Source organism: Rattus norvegicus, chromosome 18 (genome assembly GCF_021556685.1).
Source record: "Rattus norvegicus strain SHRSP/BbbUtx chromosome 18, alternate assembly SHRSP_T2T, whole genome shotgun sequence".
In the NCBI taxonomy this organism is placed as follows: domain Eukaryota; kingdom Metazoa; phylum Chordata; class Mammalia; order Rodentia; family Muridae; genus Rattus; species Rattus norvegicus.
The window spans coordinates 57,308,296-57,332,502 of NC_141551.1; the positions used below are offsets into that span (position 1 = coordinate 57,308,296).

Below are 24,207 nucleotides of genomic sequence, written 5' to 3' on the forward strand. Positions count from 1 at the left end.
TAGCTAGGGAGATAGCCACTCACAGTTAAGTACATGGTTATCAAGGGAGGTAGCCGCGAGTTCAAGTACAGATTTTGCCACATGTAGCTGTGAACAACTGGATAAATCCTTCACCAGAAAGTTCAAGTTGTTCATCTGCAAACCGGGGAGGAAAGCCATACAAATGAGACCAGAGCACGGAGCTCATGTCTCACCTGCTGTTAGATGTCTTGTTACTTGTCATCAGTTTGGTTTTCCTTGGTAAGAGCAGCCGAAAGTTTATGGGAACAGTAATGAAATCTTGACTACCTATGCCGAGGCTGCCCTCTGCAGGGAGTTTCTTAGGTCAAAGCACTGGCTAGGGAACCCACTTGGTCAGGTTCCTTCTGCCCTGCAGGAACATCTGGATTCCCACAGGGGAAGATTGCCAGGGTCCAGCACTTGCTGCCGCAGAGGCTGATGAGAAGCTGCACTTTGTACAGACATTTAAAGAATCAAATGGCACCCTGTTAGTGGTGGCACGGGTAGGTCTTTAGTTTCCTCACTCAGGAGGATCTCTCCATTTGAGACTAACCTGGTCTACAGAGAGAGTTCCAGGTCAGCCGGGGCTACATAGAGAAACTCAGTCTTGAAGGAAAAATAAATGGCTATGTTATTTCATCAGGAGCACAAACTTCTCGGGCCACATGATGGATGTTCTGATCCAGGTGGCCCAGTGTGTTAGGGACAGGGAGGAAGGCACACTTATGGTACAGTCAGGAGTGGTACTGGGAACCAGAGATTGCATAAGGCCATGGAAGAAGGCCTTCTCCAGAACTGAAAGACACACTCCTAGTCCTTCACACTGGCTTTTCCATTTCCATTCACACATCCTGCCATGAGCTTTTACAGGGACAGACACATGCACCATCCGGGTGTGGTCACCCCTCACATGGACGGCACATGAGGCCATGCTGCCAGCATTAATATAGTGTGTTTGTCATAAAGTCCTTTGGTGGAACGCAAAGCAGCTTAAACCCAAAGGCTGACGTAGAGAAACGCTGCCTTTCAAGAGAGCACAGATCTAAGTATGGAAACAGAGCAGTCTCTGCTCTCTCCTCCCTCTCCGGGCTCTTCCTTGTGTTCATAGTCTCTGCTTCCAGGTTGTCAGTCTCTGTGACGAACGACGGAAGCTAGTAAGCTTCCCTGAGAGCTGGAGAATCCGGACAGGCATGTTCAAATAGCTGGAGAATCTGGAGATTCGTGCTCATCTCCCTGCAGTTCCAGAAGTGGCCCAGAGGGGGCACTCATAGCCTGGGGAAACAATGATTTGAACTTGGCAGAGCCGCTCGCAATGATGAGAGTAGTGTTTAGCTCATTTCAACAAGGCAGCCCATTGGTCACTAGGTTTAGAGGACACGTCATTCTTTAACTCTACTTATGTGCACACTTGTCCCTGCTGGCCTTTGGTGTCTCTTGCCCATGTCTCCCAGGTATAGAGGGGTTTGTAAATGGCTATGCATTTACTCTCACAGATTGTGCGTTTTGCTCATTTAGAGTCCCCACTCCAGGGCTTCTTGGTGATTTGGAATCAGCTCATAATGGTATACGTAAGTGGGTGTTTGTCATGGTGTAGTCAAACATTTTAGGGTTGTGAAATACTTAGATCCGCATTCTACACAGGGCATTAGAGTGGGCATAGTTCTGTGATACTAATTGCTATTCATTGAAAAAGATTTAAAATTTTTATGTACACAGGTATTTTGCACGCATGATGTCTCTGCACCACATGTGTGTCTGGTGCCCAGGGAGGCCAGAAGAAAGTGCTAGTTCACCTGGAACTTGAATTAGAGCTGCTTGAGAGCTACCATTTGGATGCTGGGAACTGGACCTGGGTCCGCTGCAGGAGCAGCAGGGGCTCTTAACTGTTGAGCCATCTCTCCAGCTTTCAGTTGCTGCTCCTTTTAGCAGTTCTTTGTTTTCCCACTAACCTTTACAGCTGTGTTGAATAGCAACACTTCGAGCTCAGGAGCTCCCGTGAAACTCCTCAGAGGCCAGCTGCAGCCATCACCCCTCCAATAGCCTGCGTTTGTACCCCGGTGCCTGCAGTCTGCCGTGGGCAAGTGTCTCTGGTGCGGCTGACCAGGATTCTCGTCTTAATGAATCTGCTCAAGACTCAGTTGGTCTGTTCATAGCTACAAAGAGCAGCCATCGTAGTGGCTTTAATTATGACCCCTGATGTTGGTGGCTCCTAACACTATGTCCTGGTATTCGGAGAGGCTATATGTATGGGAGAATACCCCTCTCTAAGAACTTCAGAGAGTCGGACAGATAAGGTTGAGGCTGCCCATAAAAGGTAGATGACGTTCCTTGGGGCTGGGGATTTAGCTCAGTGGTAGAGCGCTTACCTAGGAAGCGCAAGGCCCTGGGTTCGGTCCCCAGCTCCGGAAAAAAAAGAACCTAAAAAAAAAAAAAAAAAAAAAGGTAGATGACTTAGAGCGGAGCGTCTCACCCTTTCTGCTGGGCATCTCTTGGGAGAACTCGTTAAAATAGAGATGCTGATCAGAGGCCAGGGCAGGGCCTGAGACTCTGCATTTCTCTCCCATACTCTCCTGATTGGAAATGACATTCTTTGTGGGGATAATTAGAGCGATTCTTTCTCACACTCACAGAACAAGCCAGACTATCCGTACAAAGCACGGAGGAATAGGAGGGCACCTGCTAGAATGTATGCCTGTCTCCATGGCTACCATGGCCCCGCCTACCTGGCTACCTCTAATTCACTTCTCTCCTTAACTGGTTCCACTCCGTCCTCACTTCCAGGTCCTCTGTAAGACAAGTTCTCGCCCACCCAATCCCTTTGCACACACTGTTTCCCTGGGCCTAGAATGCTGCTTCTTTTGCTCTCTCTGCTGATCCGTTTCCTCTCTCGCTCAGTATTTGAAGGGAGTTCCTTTCCCGTGACATCCTGTTTGCTGTCTCGGTGGGAGCTGTCTCCATGTGCTATCTCTGTTTACTTATTTAGAACTTGTTTCTTTTATAGACCTGCACACGGGAGGCACATGCTCCATACTGTTTATCTGGCAGCAGATGCTTATGAAGTAAACATTTGTTGGGCGCATATGCAGGGAGGAGCAAAGGCGTTCTTGGCATCTTTTTTGCACATTTGAGCCACTTTTCTGGAAGGGAGAGGAGGAAAGTAGGAAAAGTATTCTCTACGTCTCTACTTTTTTTTTCTTTTAAAAAGGAATTGGTTGTTTAAAAATTGTGTGTATGGGGTTGGGGGTTTGGCTCAGTGGTAGAGCGCTTGCCTAGGAAGCGCAAGGCTCTGGGTTCGGTCCCCAGCTCCGAAAAAAAGAACCAAAAAAAAAATTGTGTGTGTGTGTGTGTGTGTGTGTGTGTGTGTGGTGTATACGCACACACATATGTATATGTGCACTCATGCACATGTGTATGTAGGTCAGAGGACAACTTATGGAGTCATTTATTTCCTTCCACCATCTGGGTTCCCGGCACTGAACTCTGTTTACCAGCACCTTACCTGTTGAGCTATCTCAATTATTTTTGCTTAAAGAATTATGGAATAAGAGAATAATAAGAATTACGGAATAAAGATGCTGGTTGTAATGTCTCATTTTCAAAATGACTTATTCATTCATGTGCTTCTGTGTGAGCGCATGCACACATGTGGGCACCTGTGTGTGTGTGTGCAAGCCAGAAGAGAATGTCAGGAGGTGTTTCTTTCTATCACTCTCTGCTTATTCTTCCAAGTCAGGGTCTCTCTCTGATTCAGAGCTCGTGCTTCCTCAGCTGGACTGAAAGCCAACCAGCCCCGGAGACCCCACCCCTACTCCTAACCTTGCACCTCTTGGATCTGGGGTTGCAGGGGTACTTGGGGTGCTCAGCTTGTTATGTGGAGGATGGGGCCTGAACTCAGGTCCACATGATTGCATAAGCAATTGCTCTTTACCGCCAAGGCATTTCCCTGACCCCCACATCTCATTTTCCGAGATGTCAAAGTGTGATCACAAAGTGGGCAGCTTAAAATAGACAAAGCACGGTAAGCCTCCATTTCTTGAAGAGAGCCGATGCGGGGCTAGTTTATGACACACTTGGTCAGCTGTAACTACTGCAGGCCATCTCAGGGACCTTGGCAGTGTGCACTGAGTATCTTCAATGACAGTGTGGTGAAGACTGCTACACTCACTCACAGGTCATTGCTATCCCTTTTTTATTGCCTTTCTATTAGGTAAGAATGTGTACAGCCCCTGGGTGGGGCCTGAGGACGTTGGGTGAGGAAGGCTTCACCACTCTAGTAGTATGAGTGCCGGTGTCTGCTAGCATGCCACGTGACCCAAAATAGAAGGTCCTAGCAAACTAGTGGAACCTCAGAATGGCTTGAAACAGGGTGGAGGCTCCTTCTTTCTCCCATCTTTACGGAAGTCCCCTTGGGTGCTGGCAGCTTGGCACCTCCCCCATGGTGCCAGTATATGGTTGGCTACTCCAGAGGTCCTGTCAATACTCCATTGGTCCAAAGGCTGTATAAAAAATGCTTGCTGCTGTGCAATACAGTAGAGCTGCACCTCGATGCTGGTCTCCGGAGTCTGTTTCCCTGCTTTGTTGACTCTGCCTCCCCTAACCCCCATCCCGATTCCCACAGTAGGGTCTGCTCCTCACTGTGGTGGCTAATAAACGCCAAACCTAAATGTTCTTGTCTCCCCTGTGGTAAGCACAAGGAAGTACTTCACAGTTCCAACCGGCCTGAACAGAGGCAGCCTTGGGTCTCTGGGAAATTTCTCCTTGTTAAACTAGACTTGCAAAGGGAGGTTTCTTTCCTGTCTTTTAAATATGGTTGTGCGAGGCGATGCCTGGGAGCCCAGCAGCCTCTTGTAAATGTGGGGGACACGCGGGCAGAGGATGAGAGCCAGCACAGAAAGGAGGATGGAGTTTCTGCAGGGGCTCAAAGAACCTGGCTCTAGATGGCATCGCTGAGTTGCCAAGTTCAGAAACCTTACATCACGGGCTTTTGGCTGTTCTTTCTGCTTAAGCCACTTTTAATAAGGCAGTTCGGACTTGCAGGTAAAAAGAGACTTGCCTGTTAAGAATGGGAGGCTGGGCTTTCTATTTAGACTAGCTGAGATGACTCCTGGTCCTACTGGAGGTAATACATATTTTTCTGAAGTTGTCCAATCTGCGAGATGCGGGTGTTCATCATGGGTACCTGTTGGGTTGCTAAGAAACCTGATTGAGATGTGATGTCTAAGGTCCTCTGAATAGAAGGACTTTAGAACTTGGCCCACTGATGGTGTTTAATACTACTTTCGATTGTAGAGTCTTATTTGTGATCAGAACACCCTCTGTTATCACAAAGTGCCATGTGTTCTGCAGAAAGCAAGCTGCATAGTGTCTCCTGTGTGTGTGTGTGTGTGTGTGTGTGTGTGTGTGTGTGTGTGTGTGTGCCATGCAAGTATATGTGGAGGTCAGAGGGCAACCTTGGGTGCTGTCCCTCAGATGCTGCCTACCTTGTTTTTTGAGACAGGGTCTCTCATTAGGACTTGGGGCTTCCCAATTAGGCTCAGCTGGCTAGCATAGGAGCCACAGGTATCCACCCATCCCCCAACCTTCCCAGTACTGAGATTGCAAGAGTACACTACCACTCCTGGATTTTTTTCCTGTATGGCCTAGGGATTGAATTAAGGCAGTAGTTCTTAAACGTATGGGTTATGACCCCTTTGGGGGCAAGTCATTCATTGAATGACCCCTTCATGTGGGTCATCTATCAGATATCCTGCATATTGGATATTTACAGTTGTGAAGTAGCAACGAAGATGATCTTATCATTGGGGAGTAACACGAGGAGCTGTATTAAAGGATCACAGCATTAGGAAGGCTGAGAACCACTGAACTAAGGTCTTTGTGCCTCAGCATTTTTATTGAACCAACTGTGGCCAGTCCTAGTCTTTAGTTACTTTTGTGCATGGTCAGCCTGTTCCCATACCAGCTACTTCCCCTACACAAGAAAAAAACAGAAGGACAAGGGTTTGGGTTGAAATGATGTGCTTTTATGGGAAACAAAAACATCCAACAACAATAACAAAAGCCCTTCAATCTCCCAAGTTGTTAACCATTGACAGTGAGGCAGTTTGAATGATTGCATCTGGTCGGGGACATTTCTAATGGGTCGGGAAAGTTGAAAAACATTGGCCAAAAAGAGAAGTGGCAGGGAGGTGACATCTTAAATGAGAGTACACTGAACTTCCCTTCCGGTCCCTCCGCCCTGTCACCCTTCCAATTTGCAGATTCCTCAGATCCTTCCTGATTCTGCTCACATGCAACCTCTTCCAGAAGCCTCCTGGGTCTGCACCAGCAGCACACGCCTTCGGCAACGTTACGCACACCTTCTCAGGCCTCCGTCCGTCTGTCATTTTCTGCCTCGCGTCCGTCATGTCTGGCACATGTCTTAACCAGGTCTCCTATTACTACGCATGCCCCAGAAACCAGGGCCTTCTAGGGGTCATCCCGGTGCCCCACCCCCTCCCCCAATCAGTGCTCAGCATTCAGCAGGTGCTCAGGAAGGGTTTGTGGAAGTCACTTCTACACTTGCCATATCACATCCAGCTTCTTGAACGTCGTAATTGTCCTTTTAAACATCTCCGTCTTTCCTCTGGGACCACCCCCCCCCAAATACTGTGACACAGGCTTTTCCAAGAGGGAAGAGCTGCCGCTAATCAATGACTCAGAATTGAAGTGGGCGGGGGTGTGAGAAGGCTCTGTTCTCACCTGTCCCAGAAAACAGGAGAACCAGTCCCTGAGACCATGGGGGCAGAACAGGAGCAGGGGGTTGGTCAAGGCCTCATTTTGGAACCCTCTCAGCAGCCAGGCTTCTGAAAGCTTCCCCTGTGAGCCCCAGCCAATGTTGTAGCGCTACCAAAGGATGACGGGAGGGGGTCCGATAAGAATGCCTTGCCCTCTAGGGACCAGTGGCCTAGGCCAAGATTTTTCTTTGGGGTGTGGCCTATTCTCCCTGCACAGGGTGGTGAGTGTGTCTGGATGCTCGCTGGAGCTATGGTGGGAACATTAGCCCTGTGGTGTGTAGATCATCAGGCACATAGATTGTAATAAGGCTGAAGAGTACAGGCTGCAACAATGGCCTCTCCTAGAAAGGGATGGGGGTTGGGAGGTGCTGGGACCACTGAGGTGGAGAGAGGAGCCCAGTTGCGGGTGGTAGAGGGGAGGGGAGTGCCTTTGTCTGTTTCCTACCATGAATTCTAGATTTGCACGAGGGAGTGCTTAGGACCAAGGGTAGAAGAAGGAAGGGGTTGCTGAACTGAGGAGACTCCAGGGCCTACCCACGCTGCACTAATGTAAGCGATGGGTTTGAGGACCACACATCTAACCGCATCACCCCACGGAGCGCTGAGCTCCTATTTTGGATGTGTGGAGAGAATTCTTTACGAGGCCTCAAAGGTGCTCACTGATTTGGGTGGATCCCCGAGGACCTTCCGCCGGAGGGCCCAGCGGTGACCACAGTGTGTGAAAACATCAGCCCTGGCGACTGGGGAAAGGTCCTGCAACGGGGAGTAGAGGCTCCTCCAGGCACCTTTTAAAAGGAGAGTTGGACCTTGGGGACTCAAGGTGGGACAGATGTCTCAGTATAAAAAGGATCCCCAGCAAAAGGATGGAAGTCCCTTCGAATTCTTTCCCAGATCCCCATGGCACGTAGAAAAGAGAAGTAAGGAGCATAAAAATACCTCGGTGGTGTGGGCTTGCCTGACAGTACGGGAAAGCGAGTCTCCTGGCAGGCAGCGTGTTGGGTTCCATTATACAAGAGGACTAGACTGTGTGTCAGGATAGAGATTTACATACATCTTTATATAAACGCATCTATATGTATACAGCCTCCGCCTAGAACAGCCGGGCTTGCTTCTTCAGTTCATTCCTCTTCCAGAGGGCTAGCCTCTCGAACTCTGAGATGGTCATGCCGAAGACTTGGTAGAACTCCTCCTGGGACAGGTGGCGCTGAACGGAGGGGAGGGAACACAGACGACAGCGTGAGGAAGCGCGGTGTGGGGACAGCAGCAGTCAGTCACTGTACCTTCACCTTGAATGCCCTGCCTCTGGCCCAGCATTGGGCCGGGGAGGTTGTGTGGTATGGGCTGAGTGGATGGAGGTGTAGGTGTAGTTTCTCCTGGGAGACCTCTTGGGGTGCGGTATTCTTGCTCTAGAAGCTTCCCTTGTCTCCATTTCAGGTGGGCGTTGACTTTACTACTTGTGCACCCTGGTTGATCTCACCATTACGCATCTGCGCCTCATGTATCTGAACATGTTACATGTGTTTACATGGTTAATGCTACCCAACACCCCTTTGGGGTAGAAAGAGGTACACCTAATAATTCAGGGTGTATTGCCTCATCTTAACAGGTTTACAAATGACCTAGCAGTCTGTGCCTCAGAAGAGTGAAAGGCATCATGGTTGTTATCTCTCTCCCCAGTGGAATGTCCTCTCTTTTCCCTTTTGAATGGAAACCAGTTTGTCGTATGACCGACCAAACATTGTTCTGTAGTTCTTGGCAGGTTCCTCTCCTGCCTTTCATTTTCTCTTCCTCTCTGTTCTCCGCAGTCTTGAAGGCTCATGTCAAAAGCCTTTAGACTTAGAAGTAGATGACGTTTAAAATATAGCAAAATATTAGGAATTGATAGATTTAGGTGAAGGGTAGGTGGGTGTTTGTTTTACCATTCATACCGCATTTCTAGAGGTCTGAGGATATTTAAAAGTGTGTAATTTAAAATCAAGTCTGAAGAAAGGAGTGAATCCATTCAAAGTGTGACGCCCAGCATGGAGTGGCAGAATGGCTACTCTAGTTAGAGTACAGAAACCCTTTGAGATGTATGCGCTTGGTCTGACCAGCTTCTGGGTGATTTTTATAATAACATTTATTTTAAAAGGAGACATATGGCCAATCTTTGGGCTGCAAGCTTCCTGAACTCTCTGAGCATTTTATATCTCTAACTGGGTGTTGAACAACCAGTGAGAATTGTGCGCACAGCCACACAGCAATTAGCTAGTTTGTTGGCTTATTATCATGGTGAGCTAATACTTTAGCACGGTCTTTAGTTAGGTAGACATGGGTGTGTGGCTTTGGGCAAATGAGCAATCGTTCTAAGCCTCCTCAGTTTTCCTTTCTGGAAAAAAGGGCCATCCTAGTACCTACCTCACTGGCATAGCAAGAGTGAACTAGAACACAGAGTGCATGGGTGTGCCTGATGTGCACACTTACACCACTGTGTGTGTGTGTGTGTGGTGTGTGTGTGTGTGTGTGTGTGTGTGTGTGTGTGTGTGTGTGTGTGAGAGAGAGAGAGAGAGAGAGAGAGAGAGAGAGAGAGAGAGAGCACCTTCTGTGTATGTGTGAGCTTTTTGAGACGTGGACAAATTGATGACCCGATCCACTTCCTCCTTCTCTCCTCTTCTGTACTTATACCGTCCCAGGCATACTCACCTCCTGACATCTGCTATCCCAGGGGGTTCACCCCTGCAGTAAAGCCTCAGTACTGGCGTTCCCTCAGCCCAGAAAGTGCAAGCGCTAAGAGATCAGGGTCTCCATTTTGTTCATAGACACACAGAACAATACTTAGCGACCATAATGAATTTTTAAATTAAAAACTTCATTTGCTATTATTATTTTGTGTGTATGTGCATGGTGTGTGCTGTACATGTCACAGAGCATGTGAGAGGGCAAGACAACTTTGTGAACTACATTCTCTCCTTCCCCCTTTACATAGTTTCTAGGGATTGAACTAAGATTACCTGGCTGGCAGTTTTACTTGCTAAGCTATTTTGGCAGCCCTATAATAAAACTGTGATAAATATTTGCTGGATAAATGAATGTACTCTGAACTTCTTGAAGACACATCAGGGTTGAGAACTGGAGTAGTGGCTGGTCCAGTGTTTCTAATTCATTGTTACATTTTAGACATTCCCTGGGTGATTTAACCTGGATTACATGGATTGATCTGAGCTTCTTCCCAGGTTGATTTATCTGGTCTGAGCTTCCCCCCCTGTTGATTTATCTGGTCTGGGGCAAAAACCATGTTTGATGAATGTTCTCTGCTTGGGAAATGAGCTCACTGGGCCTGAACTTTGGGGACTGGAAATTCAGTGTCTTAAAGATGGTTCTTTTGGAATGGCTGGGAGCTGTCCTCTTCAGCACCAGCAGACACCTGAAGCTTCTTGTTAAGAAGGGAAAAAGTCACCCAAGGTTCTTGGGCTGCTAACCCAGCACACTAGGGCTGGGGACATTTACAGAGCTCCGTGTCCCACTTGCAACCCTCCCATCTGCTTCCACCCCTAGTGAGTTCCTCAGCACCAGAGCAAGGCTGGTCCCCATACCTTTCCAGCATACAAGTCTACCACTGTTTTGACCTTTCTCCTAAGCAGGACGCATTGTGCAGGACAGAGTCTTTCCCATAGAATGCTCAGGCTTAGGCAGAGGAAATGACACAAACAGGGGCTAGAGGTACGTGAACCATGGACCTCTTGAGTGCAGGCAAGGGGAGGCTGGAGGACTGGGCACGAGACCCATCCTAGGGAAGGACTTGAGAAGGATTTGGAAACTGTGATCTCTGATGCAAGGCCCTAAGAAGTAAGACAGCCACAGGATGGTAAGGACATTTGAGGAGAGTTAAAGGCACGAAGGACACGTCATGGGACAGGGCAACACATTTTCTGGACCAGAGGTAGCCTGGGGTGGGCACTCTATGCTAATTAAAATACCACCCAGTGCCATGCCCAGGACCCCATCTAGACTGTTTCAACTGCTCACGGATGCTTCTCCCCATGTCTGTCTAACCCACACCTACCTCTTCCTGCAAGTCTGTGTCAACCAAGCAGGACTTAGTGGCATTCTTTGAATAGCACCATAGTAATGTCTAGCTAGTACTTAACCTTAGCTGCCGAACTCTGCTTAGGGCTTGATGTATATCCTCATCTACTTCTCTTGGCTGCTTGAGGGAAGCCCTAGCAGGACATACTCATCAAGAACCAGCTTCAGCAGGTCATCACTCGTCTGAAGTGCCCGCCCAGTGATGGCAGAAGCAGAATGGAGATTTGTAGCTTGGGACTTATTTATGCTTTCTCCCTCTAAGCAGAGCCGCCTGCCTCATACCTCACACCCATCCCATGACCTGACCCTGCTTTAGTACAGCCCTGAGTATGCAGGGAGCAATCCTAGTTGTTGTTCTGCAGACAGAACGTCAGCCCCCAGGTGAGAGACACCAGCAGCTGTGCACCGCAGACACCAACCAGACTGAAGAGGGAACAGCTCAGAATAGTGCAGCAGTCAGGCTGTGGAAGCTTAGCCCAAGTGTGCTTTTGCATCAACTTTCAACAGGTACTTAATTTACTCATTCCATCCTGAGCTGGGCCAACTCTGGCAATTATGGGATCTCTTCGATACCCAAGGTCTTCCTCATGATCGTATAGCACCAGGGATGTTTAATGTATGCCCTGAAATGGCTCTGAGTGCAAACCTTCATACAACCCAATATATGCGATTCATTCAGCCTAATACAAAGCTGTAAACTTAAAACACCAGGAGATTTTCTCGTGATTTAAAAACTAAATAAAGAGGTTCCTGAGTGTGCACGTGATAGAAGACAAGGTTATGCTGCAATGTCAGACAGACATGACTGTACACACCTCTAAGCGAGTTCGGTCCACATCCTTTGGCAGCCGGTTCCTTCCTCTTGTGGTCACCAGCAGCAGCTCATATGGGTAGATCTAAGGAGAAAGGGGGGCATATCTAGCTTGGTTGAGGTGGGTGAGTTTGTCTTTTCCTGCAGCAGCTTGTGACTGGGCTGCTTCTTCTATTCACTAAGGTCAGATATTTAATTAGGAGCAAGGGCTGGCTCTGCCCTCCTTGGGTTGGCATGGTCCCCAGAGTGCAATAGTATTGCTAAAGATAAGCTTGGTGGTGGCATTTGACATTAATGTGGCCCCAAGGCCTTTGGAATGTAAGTGTCTAATAGTTGGTAACTGTTAAGCTATCCGGGTGGTGCCTGTGGTGTCCCAGGATCCTTAGGGGCAGCAGAAGGGTTAGAGGAGACCTAGGGAGGATTCAGGGACAGTGGGCCAAGGAGAGACCATGTTAGTTCTGACAGGTCCTTCATCTATGCCTCGTCCTTGCATAGATGGTGTTGTCATCCTCTTGCTGCTCCCCAAGGTAGAGCTTCCCCGAATCCTGGAGACCCCCAGGGTCTATGTGTTCTTTACCTTGTACTCTGCAAAGAGAAAAGAGACACGCGCCAACTAGAACCCACCTCCGGGCTGTAAGTCACTATGCTGGCCTCTGTCTCAGTGTCTCAGGGGGCTGGCTTCCACACAGTGACTGCTCTAAGCTCTGAGAATCTGGGTCTTCCTGAGTTCACTGCGGAGGGCGGTATGAGCATGAGGTGGGGGCTGGCTGTTGCTGAGATGGCTTTATGAGGAAAGTAGCTTGTGAGCTATGCATAGTAGGAAGAAGACTCTGAGATGATGGAGCCTGGGGAAGTGATCTCCATCATCTAGGGGGCCTTGGTGGCTGGGATATGACCCCGCTAAACCGGGGTCTACTCTGAGCGGCCATTGGAGCCTGGCATGAGATCTTTCCTGGCAGAGAGCACAGATCTCATGGAGAATTTTCTGGGAAAAGTGTACAGTTGGCTCTGATGGTCTCCCTGTACCGTGTCTGACTGGAACCTTTAGTGCAGAGTAATCAGCACTTTCAGATGCTCTGAGAGCCTGGGTTGGACAGATGGCCTGGAAAACACCCAAGGTCCAGGATGCAAGAGGATGTGGGAAGGGTAGGGAGAGAGTGGAAGTGGGAACTCAGGGTTTGGACAGAGCCCATCCCCACCCCACCCCCACCCTCCATCCCCTGCTACAGAACCGGTAGCAATGGTTTGCAGGTCAAGCAACAGTTAGGAGCACTCCATCCGGAGTTGCTGGGAAGTCCCGGGAGGGCCTGGCCCTGCAGCTCCAGCCAGCACTGCTCACCTCGCATGCCCCAGTTGACTGCGTTCATGCTGTCGTAGTGGAAGAGGTCGGCACTGGGTGTCTGTAGGGAAATAGAGCCAGGCTGGCTTGAGAAGCTCACCTCTGCTTCCCAGAAGCACTTGCCTACCTCCAGAATATGGAACAGGGTCAAGGCAGGGGACTCTTTCTGTTAGCATCAGTGTCAGCTTAGGGAAATGTGACTCTCTGTGTTCTTCTTGCAATGTTGTCCCAGGACACAGCAGACAACCAGTATGGATCCACTTATTAGTGGAATGATCCTTTTGTACAAGATCTTCCCTGACAGAGAGCCCTAACGGCAACTGTAAGTCACCCCTTCCTCGAACCAGTTCAACTTTTTTCTTTTCTCATAACACCATCTTTCAACTTTATATATAACTGGATTTATTTCTCATTATTAATACTTTGTTTTCCCCTACAAGAATCTAAACTTTGGTAGAGATGGCTCAGCCATTAAAGGCTAGACTTACAACCCAAAAAAGTAAACTCTGAAGAGACAGAATATTAAAAAAAGTGTTTCACATGTATGTATGTATGTATGTATGTATGTATGTATGTATGTATGTATGTGCACCGTGTGTGTGTGTGTGTGTGTGTGTGTGTGTGTGTGTATCTTGTGGCTGTGGAGGCTAGAAGGGGTCTTTGGATTCCCTGGAACTGCAGTTATAGGCATTTGTGAGTGACAATGTAGGTAATAGGAACCAAATCCAGGTTCTTTGCAAGAGCAGCCAGTGTTCTTAACCCCTGAGCCATCTCTCCATGCCCTGGGCAGGGGTCTTTTGTTCTGGTCATTTACAGGTCCTAAGCACTCAGAGCAGCAGAACCTGGCAGCGGAACAGGCCTTCCGTAAATGTGTGGAATGAATGAATGTGTGCTGGAGTGCACGGAAGACAGGCATCTCCACAGGCCAGGGCCATAAATACCAAAAATTCTCTCCACTAGAGCTTCTTGTGTGTCCCATTCTAAGATGGTTTCCTCGGGGAGCTATGGCTTCCACTCCTGGTCCTCTTGCAGGACCTACTCTACACAAGACACAGAAGGATCCCACTAAAAATCCAAGTTGGGTTCAGAGGGCACATTTCCGAGCACCCTCTGAAGTTCCTCCCTGGGGTTGTAGCTTCTAAGGACACTCCTATGTGGCTTCATGCCCACTCTTTCTATTCTGGTCATGTGACTTGGGACTATGGCTCTCTTCTGGAACAGAAGACACTTAGTCATGTGCTTCTTGGCAGGCCTTCAGATGCTGAGCCCTCCTACCACGCCCAGGCCTTCATTTAAATTTACTGCTGTCTCATCATCACTATCCCCATGTTTATATCCCAAGATTTTCCATCTTGGCACTTCTGGCCACCTGGCTGTTCCATTTTCTTATTTTCTGTCCATCTTCTTTTTTTTTCTTTTCTTTTTTTAGGAGCTGGGACCGAACCCAGGGCCTTGTGCTTGCTAGGCAAGTGCTCTACTACTGAGCTAAATCCCCAACCCCCTCTGTCCATCTTCTAACAGGGACTGTGAATGTCACAGGAAAAGCGACTCCATTCACTCTAGGATCCTCAGAACCTGGAGCAGTGCCTGGCGCTTAGTAGGTGCTTAAAAATCAATAGTGTCACACTGTCCCTGTCCCCATCACTTGTTCAGGTTTACAGCAACATTTCCCCCTCCCTTTCCAGCCACTGAACTAGCTCTGAACTGATTACACGGATATGAGCTGCTGAAAGGTGGGGTGTAGAAGGTTTGAATCCCAGCATGGCCACTCATTAGGTGTGAGAACCTGGGCTTGTACCTCCCATCTTTTTGCCTTTATTGCCCCACCCACAAAATGGGTTTCACATTAGTGACTGCCTTGCCTGAGGTGTGAAGGTAGTCGGTGCTGGTAAAGCCAGCAAGGAACAGAATTCTGTCCTAGCTTTCTACTGGGCGGCCCAAAGGGGAGAGGAAGTTATCATCACTTTCATCAACACCAACGCCACTCTAAGGCCTCTCCTAAGTCCTACCCAGGTCGTCACTAGGGTTAGAGAGTTAGCATCTGAGGGAGAGGCTCCCAGCACAGCCCTCTTACCCTGTGCAGCCCATTTCTCCTGTAGGCAGGCAGTGAGGCAGACTTGGAGATGAGAGGGTCTGAAAAAGAGGCAGAACAACTGTCAGGATCCCCAAGCCAACGCTACTCTCCCTGGGGTGGTCCGGCCATTATTAACCTCAACCTAGTGGGAAGCAGGGTGGGAGTCAGGGGATACACAGTCCTGAAATTTTCCAGATTGTCTTGGGGAACCCGGCTCCTGCAGAATTCTAGGCCCACCAGAAGCTCCTACTCACACACTCTGGCCTTGACGTATACTCATCTATCCTCTTAGAATAGATGCCTGTGTTTTGGCTACAGGCCTTGGAATTGGAGTTAAGTTCAGAACCAGGCAGGCTCCTAGGTGGGTATAAGACCCGTGTGCTCTTTCCTTCTCTTTGGGAGAACCCCAAGTGGAGACCCGCAGTCTGACAGTGGATAAACCGTCTTGACAGGTGGACTAACTCATGCTCGGATTCGGTCAATAGAGCCACGGGGAGCTGCAACTGCCTGGGCTCTGTCCTCACAAGACACAGGGGCTTTATGGTCGGGCAGGCAAACATACCACTGTCAGCCAGGTAGTGTGAACGGGGGGCTGCAAGAGAGAAAATTCAGGTCAGTGCTCGTGGGTGTAAACTGGCAAGGTGGAAACATTGATCACTTACAAAGAGACATGGCTTCACGCTCAGACACTGGCTGATGGGAAGGAGGGGCCTCAATCAGGGTCATTTCCAATTAGGTCAGTTTCTTACTGCCGAATTTAAATACCACATTCCTTCCCCCTCTCTGCATGGAACATATGCTCTGGGATATCCGTTGCATAGATGTAGCTGGGATACATATATATGTTTGTATGTATGTATGTATGTATGTATGTATGAACGTATGACTTTATATGTGTATTTATGTATTGTGCTGGTGATGGAGGGCAGGGCCTCACACATGCCAGGCACATTCCTTTCTACTAAGTTACATCCCTAGTCAACAGGTGTATTTGACACACACATGTCTCGGTGCCCTGAATTACAGAGCTTTCTGCCTGCATGTAAGCCTGCAGGCCAGAAGGGGGCACCAGATCCCACTCTAGATGGTTGTGAGCCACCATGTGGTTGCTGGGAATTGAAATCAGGACCTCTGGATGAGCAGACAGTGCTCTTAACCTCTGAGCCATCTCTCCAGCCCAAGGCACTTTTTTTTTTTATTAGTGATTGATAAGGGAGGGTCCAGCTCATTGTGAGTGGTGTCATCCCTGTGTCCATTGTGAGTTGGTGGTCCTGGGTCTATAAGAAAGTTATGAAGAGCAAGCCATTAAGTAGCACCTCTCCACGCCTCTACCCCAACTCTTGCCTCCAAGTTCCTTCCCTGCTTGAGTGCCTGTCCTGACTTCCTGCAGTGATGGACTATGATGTTGACATATAAGCCAAATGCACCCTTTCCTCCCACCTTGCTTTTGGTCATGGTGTTTCGTCACAGCCACAGTAACCATAACTAAGACGGCATGACATAATATAGTAAGATACTTAGCACAGTGGTGGGGGAGAGCCCACCTCAGTGGTTAAGAGCCTGTACTGCTATTGTAGAAGACCCAAGTTCAATTCCCAGCACCTACCTTGGGGTCCTCACAAGTAACTATAATTCCAGATCCAGGGGATCCAATACCTCTGCCCTTCATGAGTACCTGCCCTTGTGTGTGTGTGTGTGTGTGTGTGTTTGTGTGTATGCCTGTATGTGAATTTGCAAAATCTTAAAGAATGATATTTAGCACAGTCCCTAACCCATACTTAACACTCTTTTTCACCATCCCTCTCCATCTTCAGTCTCACCAAAATCAAGGGTTAGCAAGGGGAAGAAGGGAAAGATCATGGCCTTAGGTTTCCTCCAACTTAGGTCTGACCCTAACTTAGTCACATAATGGCTTTCTGGCCAAGGGCAAGTGGTCTATTGTTACTTCTCTCATCTGTGAAATGAGTGATGATAACTTTTCTACACTATGTAGATGGTCAGGACCAACAGTGATGTCTGCCAAGGCCAGGAGCACAGAACTATAGCCAACAATGCCTTCTCTCACTCAGAAAGCAGTGGCTGGAGACACAACTTCCTAGTAGGACTGAACTCCATGGGGGTGAGAGGAGACAGACAGAGCAGGTGTGCCTTTCCAGGAACAGTAAGGAGTTCTGCGAGAGTTTCAAGTTGGGGCGCTTGAGACATAGTTCCTACTTGCTTACTTCTAAGTGATGGGAGGCTCAGCACCTCAGAAAAGAGGCCCTGTATTTTATATTTAATGAAATCTTAGGCTCCACAATTCTCCCAAGAGGAGAACTTAGTAGAACATGGATTCATTTGGCGCCCCAGTCTGTGGTTCAAACCCAGGAGAGGCCCAGAAGGATGAACAGAGAGTCAGGAAAGTGAGGGAGCTTGGGGCTACCATCAGAGCCAGTCTCTTCTGATCCCTTCATTAGCTCAAGGAGAGATGGCTCAATGGTGAAGAGCACTGACTACTCTTCCAGAGGTCCTGAGTTCAAATCCCAGCAACCACATGGTGGCTCACAATCATCTGTAATAAAATCTGATTCCTTCTTCTGGTGTCTGAAGACAGCTACAGTGTACTTATAGTAAACAAACAAACAAACAAGCAAATCTTTAAAGATTGATTCTGGGTGCTGGCTATGTTCCAATACAATTACAGCAAGAGGCCCACTAGAGAGAGATCCATTTCTAATAATCAGTGATCTTGGGCTTCTGTGCCCCAGAGTGGGGCTGGTACAAAGCAAGTAGCCAAGAGAGCCATGACAGAGAAGTGCTTACAGCCATTGAAGGACATCTCATAGCCAGTGGTGTGCAGGGCCTCCCGACTGCTGGTGGAGCTCCGCGGAGGGGTCCAAGGATCCGCATAGGAGCTTGATCGTGCCTTCATTTCTTCCTTCAGAATCAGCCGGCCAATTCCACTCTGGAGCTGGGGGGGTGAGGGGGCATGAAGTCAGGAGTAGGCAATGGGGCAGGATCAGGCATGACAGGAGCCTCTGCTGACCTTTCCCAAACTCTCCCTCCTTGCAGTGGTCATGTTTTCCTCTGTGAGTCCATCTCTGTTTCCTAAGTAGTCCTGAGGGCTGGGTGAAGGCTCTGGAGGTGGGTCCCCCTAAGGGTCTAACTAGTGACCGGATCAACCTGTCCTGCCTACAGTCGCTGGTTCAATGATGTGCACCCACCTCCCTATTTCACTTGAAATGAAATGTCGTACGATCTGAATGTTAATGATTCTGAAGTTCTGTCATTGCTCAGTAGCTACAGGGCATTTGTTCTAGGAATTCTCCCCAACTCCAGCGGTCCAAGATCCTCAGACACTTAGGCTGTCTCTGATAGACGATGGCGGTGTGGTATTTGTGTATAGCCTAAGCATCTCTTCCTGCACGCTGGAGCTTGGGTCACCTCTCACGAGCTGACTAGCCCAACAGAGACACCACGTGACAGTTCTTATGCTGTCTTGTCTGAGGAGTCAGGGTAAGAAAAGCAGCACAGACACACTCTTTAACAACACACTTTTCAGGCTGTCGTTGTTTGAACCCAGTGTGAACGATAACAATGACATTTAGCAAATTTATAATGCTGTGTAAAATCCGCCTCCATTTCATTCAAACAAACATGGGGGCTCTCAGGTCTTATTGCTCTTATTGTGCTTTCAAGGGTCAGTCTTTTGGAGGGGTTTATCAGCACTCCATTTGTGTGTGTGTATACATGTTTGCAATATGTGTGCACACGAATGTTTGTGTATGTGTGTGCACATGTGCATGTGTAAAGGTCAGAAGTCAACATTGGGTCTCTTCCTGTGACAGTTTGTATATGCTTGGCCCAGGGAGTGGCACTATTTGGAGGTGTGGCCTTGTTGGAGTAGGTGTGTCACTGTGGGCGTGGGCTTAAGACCCTAATCCTAGCTGCCTGGAAGTGAGTACTCTGCTAGCAACCACCATGCCTGCCTGGATGCTGTCACGCTCCTGCCTTGATGATAATGGACTGAACCTCTGAACCTGTAAGCCAGCCCCAATTGAATGTTGTCCTTGTAAGAGTTGCCTTGGTCATGGCGTCTGTTCACAGCAGTGAAACCCTAACTAAGACACTCCCTCAGTCACTTTCTGCCTTATTTACTTTTATTTCTTGAGACAGGGTCTTTCACTGACATTTACTGATTCAGCTCGACTGGGTGGTCAGAGAATTCCAGGAACCCATCTGTTTCTGTCCCCCCTGCCACCAGCACTGCGGCTATAAATGTGCACTGCTATGCATGGCTTTTACATGGGTGCTGGGGATCTGAACTCAGGTTCTCATGATAAACTTTGCTGGGTGAGAATTTTCTTTCATCCTCCCTGTCTTTTAATGGCTAATTAAGAGCAGACTGTGTGGCTATACCACACTGCGCGCATCTGTTTGGGAACTGATGCGTATTTGGGTTGTTCCCACTCTGGGCTATTGTGATAAACACTGATATGAACATATATTTGCTTGGATGCTTGTTTTCATATCCATCCATCCATCCATCCATCCATCCATCCATCCATCCATCCATCCATCCATCCAAATAGGATTACTGCGTGGGTCCTATGGTGATTTTATGTTTAACTTTTTGAGGAACTGTGAATCTGTTTTCTACAGTGGCTAGGCCACTCCGCACTCCCACCAGCAATGAAGGATACTGTGATCTGCTTCCCACACATGCAAACAACCATTTTGAACATGAAGCCAATGCAGAGGCAAACACCACAAATCAAGAGTGATTTTCGATCTTTCTAAGAGTACTTTCCTTTGGAGCAGCTGCAGTGTCGTCATAACTGAAGCTAATCTTGCTACCGGACTCTTCAGTTAGGTACAACTAACCATGCATCTCTTCTAGGGTGAGTTTGATTTTGATTTCTGTCATTTGCAAATGAAAAAAAAGAACCCAAGTATTTTCATTCATTCGTAGTCAGCTCACCTTGTGCATACTGCGGTCAAAATCGTCTTCCTCTCCTCCAGATGAGAACCTTCTGGCTCTGGGCACTGTCAAAGGACAGGGGAGATTAACTCCAGCCAGCATGTGCTTTCTGCTCAGCCCTCTGGCTCCCTCCCTCCATCCCCCAGTTTCTGTGGGCTCCTCACTGCTGCTGTTGTAGCGGACGGTCTCTGTCTATTCTGCTTATGGCTGCTTCTGTGTCATACTCTTTCTCTGAATGGAGGTTTCTTAGAAGGTAATGAAGTCACCCCTGGGGTTCTGTAAAGCCTTGTATAGATAGGAGAGTCAATTAGTAAAGCCCAATGTTGAATTAGCGTAGATATTGGTGAAAATTCCTCCACACCATAGAAAGAAACATTTTGGGCTGTGAGGTATGGTGTGGTATCTAGAGGATTTATGCCTTTTATCTTTAGACCCTAGGTCTCCTTCCCAAGGACAGGAACCTGGCATTTTGTTCCCTAGTACATCCCTAGGATCTGGGGCTGGCATCTAACACCTGCTGTGGAAGCAGCAAGAATCTCATATCTTCTCCCAGCATTCCCAATGAAATGGCTGTGGGAAGGAGTGGGTGACCATCGCTGACACAGATGGCAGGGCTCTGCCCTTTGGCCCTATGATGATACTACCTTTGGGGGACCCATGGTAGGTCCAATAGTCAGACTCTGAAGCATAGTAGGGGTCTGGCGAGTAGGCTGGGCTGTACTTGGAGGCCTGGCTGATGTCTTCACTCGTCTTGCTCTTGGTTGCTGTGGACAAATCACCTGTGAAGGACCCAAGGACAGCACTTTAAGAAGATAGAGTCACGGCTCTGACCATGCACTCTCTGTCATGCTCCAGCCCCAGAAGGCAAGGCTACTTAAGGTTAGAGGTCTCTGGAGGGAGAGCCTGGGGCATGAAACAGGAGCCAGAGAAGCCCTTGGTGAACCCCCCACCCTCCGTTTTACATTTGAGGGAAGAAAAAGGACCCGATCAAGACCACCCACCCACCCAGCCGGTTTGTTAACAGGATTGACTAGACTTTGGGCTTCTTCTAGCACATTCCGTGGGATGCGATGGTATACATTAAAACGATATCCTTGAAGAACAAAACAAAACAAAGAACCCTGAAGTTTCCAGATGAATCTTGCCCTTCCTTCCTGACATCTTTGAAGTCTGCTTTGTCATGGCTTTGAACCACACTGAGGGAGGAGTTGCCAGACAGGGCTAAGGCGCTGGCGGAGTTAGCTCAGCTGTCTCCGTGTCCTATTTGAGGAGGCTGTGTGTCTTGACGGAAGGGGTGCTGAACGGGGAGTGAGGAACACAGAGCTCTGGTCGCAGCTCTGCCGCTTGATTTGAGTTCAGTCCTGGGCAAATCCCGGCCTTCCCGGCCTCGGGTTCCTTATGGCTAAGTCTGAGGACTGTGTTAGCTCATGCTCTACCTGACTTCATGCTTCCACCTGAAGTAATCCAAACACAGCAGGCTCGCAGCTCACTACGGGGCCCCTGTTCCACCAGCTCTGAAAACCGAAGAGGTCTGTTTAAATGCAGGTTCTGAGGTGGTGCAGATCTGTAATCCCATCAGTCAAGAGGCTTGTAGAGAACAACTAGGAGTTCAAGACCAACCTGGGACTGTACAGTGAGTTTACGGCAAGCCTCTCCTCCCCTCCTCTTCAAGACAGGGTTTCTTGTGTAGCCTTGGCTGCCCTGGAGCTTACTCTGTAGACCAGGCTGGCCTTGACCTCACAGAGATTCGCTTGATTCTCTTAGCAAGAGTTGTCTTCACCCTCAACCCTAAAAAAATTACTCAGCTCTTCAGCGCCCAGAGCCAGTACTGACTCTCGTCCTGCCCCTTCTACCGTCTGATTAGCTGAGTCCACAGTACAGGTTATTTCTACCATCTCCAAGCTTGAATCCAAGCCTGTGGTTTCCTCCGTTGTCCGTTGTCCAACCAGAACAGTGAGCAATTGAGGGCACCACCCAGGGTAGCAGCTGCCGTCTGCCTCACCAAAGGGAAAGTTTTGCTTATTCACCAGAGCTTAATGAACGCTCTGTAGTAAGGAACAGGTGGTCCCAGCATCATGGGTAAAGCAGCTAAGAGACGATCTCTGGGCTGTGATCTCAGCATTTCTACGTTTAAGGGGTCTGGGTCAGGGAGGAAGCTGGCGAATCTGCCCTTTTAAAATTAGTTTCTAATAAATGAATTAACGAGGGGCCAGGGAAGGAGGGTGCTTATGTAGCATGCACAAGGCCCCCAGGTTTGATCTCCAGCACCAGGGAAACAAAATGCGAAAGGAGAAAACGGTTTCCTGCTCCTTTCTCATCTATGAGCTTCCGTCTGCACTCAGAGAAGCAGGAGGAAAACCTTAAAGCAGAGGCCTTGAACTCAGTACAGGGATCCACGCATCTCACACAATTCTAATGAGCGATTTGAATTGCTGGCATTCTGAGTGCAGCTCTCATAGGAGTTCAGGCATTTCCCAGGCATTGCTCTGATCATGGTATTTAGAGCAGCAAAGAGCAGGCAAGGTTGGGGAGGTGGTAAGAAAAGATTTCAGGGACATCAATACTTTTTTGCTCTTTTGACATGACATTGACACCCAAAGTCACCCTGAGTGATTGGGGGTGGGGTAGCAAGAAGGATGATGGTGTGGTCTTGCATCACCTCCTTCCTGGGAACCATCTGCATTGTTGGTTACCACCCCCTCCCCCCTCATTGTTTGGCCAAGCTCTCTCTGCCTCTGACCATACCATGCCGTTTGTAGATCGGGGGTTTTCGGTAGATGTTACTTTCTCCAGCTGCCAGAGACCAGGAAGGGACAGTGGGGAGGAGAGAGAGAGACAGGGGAGGAGACAGCACTTGGTCAGTTGATCTGAGAAGAGAGAGCCAGTCAGCAACTTTTTCCAACGGGCCACCATCTTTCTTTCCCCTGCCAGACTTCCTAGTCTCTTCCGCTGCTCACACCAGACAGGTTCCCGGTATAGCAGGGGAGAGGGCAGATGCATACAAATGGTACCAAGGAAGGGGAGGTGGGCATGCAAGAGAGAGGGAATGCTAAGCAGGCCAGGTGCTGGAAGTGCTCGACGCTTCTGCCCCTAGTGGCCACGCCTCGCCTCACTCCATGCAAAAGTCCTCTGGAAGCTGCAGGGTTTGGTTTAGCCTTGTCTACATTAAGCCTCCCTCAGAGACATGCTGGGCCCCTCAGGAGCCACGGGGAATGGTGGGTAGGGAATAGAAATAGGATCAACAATCGAGGGGCAAGTGAGGAGGGGTTGCACAGCTGGAAAACGGTCTAGACCTGGCTCTAATCATAATGCTGGTAGTTAGTTAGTTAGTGTTAGTTAGTTAGTTAGTTAGTTAGTTAGTTAGTTAGTTTTTTTGGTCAACTTGATGCAAGACAGCATCCTCAGGGAAGAGGGAAATTCAGCTGAGACTCTGACTCCATGCGGGGACTTTCTCTTGATTAATGATTGATGTTGGAGGACCCAGTCCACTGTAGGCAGTGCAATCACTGGGCATGTGATGCTGTGGTATGTATGTGTGTATGTATGTATATATGTATGTATGTATGTATGTATGTATGTATGCATGCATATATAAATAAAGTAAGTTAGGTGAGCAGTGACAGCAGGTTAGTAAACAGTGTTCTTCCACAGTCTCTGCTTCAGCTCCTGCCACTAGGTTTCTGCCCTGAGCTCCTGCCTTGGTTTTCCCCAGTGATTGACTATAACCTGTAAGTGAAATAACCCTTTTTCTCCCTACTTGCTTTTGGCCATTTTTTTAATGACAGCAGTAGAAAGCAAACATGAACATCCACGGTGTGATTTCCTACCAGGCCATGTAGCCTCTGGCTTCCTCTCACCTCCGCTAAGTATGCTGACTTTATTTCTGCTGCTCCCATTTCTTGGCTGTGGGACTGTCACAGCACTAATGTTGATGCCCTCTCCTCCAAAAGTCTTTTTCCTGTCTACCGCACCAACACAACCTCCCCTACTCCAGCCATTTCTCCACAGCGCTCTGGCTTTCCCCCCTTTCTGTCTGTAGTGGCTATTATCACCTTCTACTTCCTTTTCACTTTTACGGTCTTTTTAAAGATTCACCATTGCTATCCACACACCGCGAGTCTCACACTAACACCTGAACTAAGTGGGTGGATGGCTCTCTCCGCACATTTAACTGTCCTCACTACG

At 48.6% G+C, this 24,207-nt stretch overlaps 1 protein-coding gene and 1 long non-coding RNA gene across 15 annotated transcripts in view; one reads left to right on the top strand and one right to left on the bottom strand.

The window, feature by feature from the left end:
* The window catches only part of LOC147999833 (uncharacterized), a 72,418-nt gene that overhangs the window by 7,479 nt on the left and 40,732 nt on the right, over positions 1-24,207 (top strand). The window contains exon 3 of one of the 2 annotated variants that reach the window (XR_015643049.1): positions 1,717-3,597. The exons of the other annotated variant lie outside the window; for it this stretch is intronic. This is a non-coding gene — a long non-coding RNA (uncharacterized LOC147999833). Of the gene's footprint in view, positions 1-1,716; positions 3,598-24,207 lie in introns of those variants that run through there. 2 annotated transcript variants of the gene reach the window in all.
* Positions 5,999-24,207, bottom strand: part of Ablim3 (actin binding LIM protein family, member 3) — a 119,492-nt gene continuing 101,283 nt past the window's right edge. For 5 of the 13 annotated variants that reach the window (XR_015642308.1, XR_015642305.1, XR_015642303.1 and 2 more), the window contains 9 exons: positions 22,768-22,815; positions 20,667-20,801; positions 20,023-20,087; positions 17,865-18,012; positions 15,625-15,654; positions 15,063-15,121; positions 12,982-13,049; positions 11,654-11,734; positions 5,999-7,977 (listed from right to left, as the gene is read on the bottom strand). Coding sequence is in view for 5 of the 13 variants with exons in the window: in NM_001191698.1 (NP_001178627.1) it covers positions 7,864-7,977; positions 11,654-11,734; positions 12,227-12,234; positions 12,989-13,049; positions 15,063-15,121; positions 15,625-15,654; positions 17,865-18,012; positions 20,023-20,087; positions 20,667-20,801; positions 22,768-22,815 (749 nt within the window). In the remaining 8 variants the exon portion in view is untranslated. 13 annotated transcript variants of the gene reach the window in all.